The sequence below is a fragment of the Camelina sativa genome, chromosome 19 (assembly GCF_000633955.1).
Source record: "Camelina sativa cultivar DH55 chromosome 19, Cs, whole genome shotgun sequence".
NCBI lineage: Eukaryota > Viridiplantae > Streptophyta > Magnoliopsida > Brassicales > Brassicaceae > Camelina > Camelina sativa.
The window spans coordinates 21284814-21286860 of NC_025703.1; the positions used below are offsets into that span (position 1 = coordinate 21284814).

Below are 2047 nucleotides of genomic sequence, written 5' to 3' on the forward strand. Positions count from 1 at the left end.
AGTTGGCTTTGGATGGGTCGTTTACCAGATTGCTTTTCCTTCTTTGCTCGAGGACAATCTGAGGTTGAATGCTTCACCGAGCCACATGCGGTACACGTAGGAGGAGCTTTAGAACATCTAGACACCGTGTGGCCATCTTTTTTGCAATGACTGCAAAGGGAAGGCAACTAAGGACTAGAAACNCAAATTCTACCTGATCGATAAACTAATTAAGAGATCCTTATTGAGACAATAAATTCAGAGAGGTTGCTCATATTTCCTTGGTCGTCTTCAAAGAAAATTCATTTTTGACCATATCCTAAACCAGAAGAATTAATAATTCCTCAAATAATTTTTGTTCGTTATTAATAGGAGGAAATTAGCAAAGGGAAGAAAAGACACGTGGGGGCGTAGGGAGTGAATGATTAAGCTAGAACAAAGGCGAGACGTCAGTAACACTAATTAAAAAAAATTATTCATAAACGGAAAAATGGGCGGTTGAGAATATGTCTTACGAATCGCACGGTTCAGATTTCATCTTAAGACATTCTTCTTACCTCCCTATTTATCGAGACGACGAAGTCCTCCTCGGAGTTGAACATCGCACACATACATACGTAGAGAGATCAAGAAACAAAACGCAACTCGTGCAACGTATAATTAACGAATAACAAGAAGAGATCGGAAAGATATGTCGTGGCAAGCATACGTTGATGAGCATTTAATGTGTGATGTAGGCGACGGACAAGGTCACCATCTTACCGCCGCCGCTATCATCGGCCATGACGGTAGCGTTTGGGCTCAGAGCGCTAATTTTCCTCAGGTTCAGTTTCCTCATCCTCCTCCTCGAAGAATAGTTTGATCGANCTAACCAAACAGGTACCATTGTTAGTTCAGGCTTTGAGTGTTGAACCTCCGGGGACCANTAGTTTGATCGAATACTTGCTATTTCTAACCGTTACGTTATGGATATTTTTATAGTTATATATAGATGATATATAGTGATATGTATTTCTATCCATTNGTTTGGACACGGCACTTTGAAGAGGAACGAATTGCCCTCCATTTTTGAGTCCGATATGTCTTTACGATGGCGGCTCCAAATCCCATTTACTATTGCTTGTACGGCGCCTCTCGAGNTCCGGATTTCGGTTCAACGTTAAAACTCTGATGATGCATTAATTTGTGTGTTTCAAACAGTTGAAACCTGAAGAGATCACAGGCATTATGAAGGATTTCGATGAGCCAGGTCATCTCGCTCCCACAGGCATGTTCCTCGCAGGGCTAAAGTATATGGTCATCCAAGGTGAGCCTAATGCTGTCATCCGTGGCAAGAAGGTATGTTTAGGCGACACTTTACGATTAATGCTCGATTGTTTTGCGCTTGCATCATGCAAAATTAATCTAAGAAAACCTATAAATGTTTTATTCTTGGAAATATTGCATTGAATTTGAAAATGTCGATACTTGAGTCCTGACAGCCTTCCGATTGCATTTGACGTTTGTATTTTACAGAAAATATTTTGTGAAACTTGAATTATTTTTTTGATAAAAGAAGATTAGCATGCAAATGCAATAGCCTAAACCAAATTGATGCCCTAGATTTTATGGGAAACAACTCCTACCGTTGTACTCCATAGACCGACTATGCTAATTAAGAAAATAACCTCTTGCAAAGATAGTCATATATACGTTAACTTGAAAGTAATTGATTGTATGAATTTAGTTTTCAAACTCAAAACCACTAACTATTACTGAAACTTGGATAGGGAGCTGGAGGGATCACGATCAAGAAAACTGGACAATCAATGGTATTTGGACTGTACGAAGAGCCAGTGACTCCAGGACAATGCAACATGGTTGTGGAGAGGTTGGGTGATTACTTAATCGAACAGGGTCTTTGAACCTTAAGGACAGTGCTTTATACCTCTTTTTTTTGCTAATTCATTACACCATCTTTCCACTTTTTGGGTACATGGTTTGGGGTTTTTTTTTGGTTTAATTTTAATATTAGGTCTTTCTGGTTTCTACCTTAGCAAAGTTTAAACAAAAAGCTGAAGGCTAAGGT

General features: G+C 39.3%; 1 protein-coding gene across 1 annotated transcript in view; it reads left to right on the top strand.

Annotated features, from left to right (window-relative positions):
* LOC104766860 (profilin-4) overlaps positions 603–2047 on the top strand; it is a 7748-nt gene continuing 6303 nt past the window's right edge. The window contains exons 1-3 of the mRNA XM_010490829.2: positions 603–802; positions 1180–1317; positions 1749–2045. Of these exons, the coding sequence (XP_010489131.1) occupies positions 671–802; positions 1180–1317; positions 1749–1883 (405 nt within the window). The 5' untranslated portion in view covers positions 603–670 and the 3' untranslated portion in view covers positions 1884–2045. The remainder of the gene's footprint in view (positions 803–1179; positions 1318–1748; positions 2046–2047) is intronic.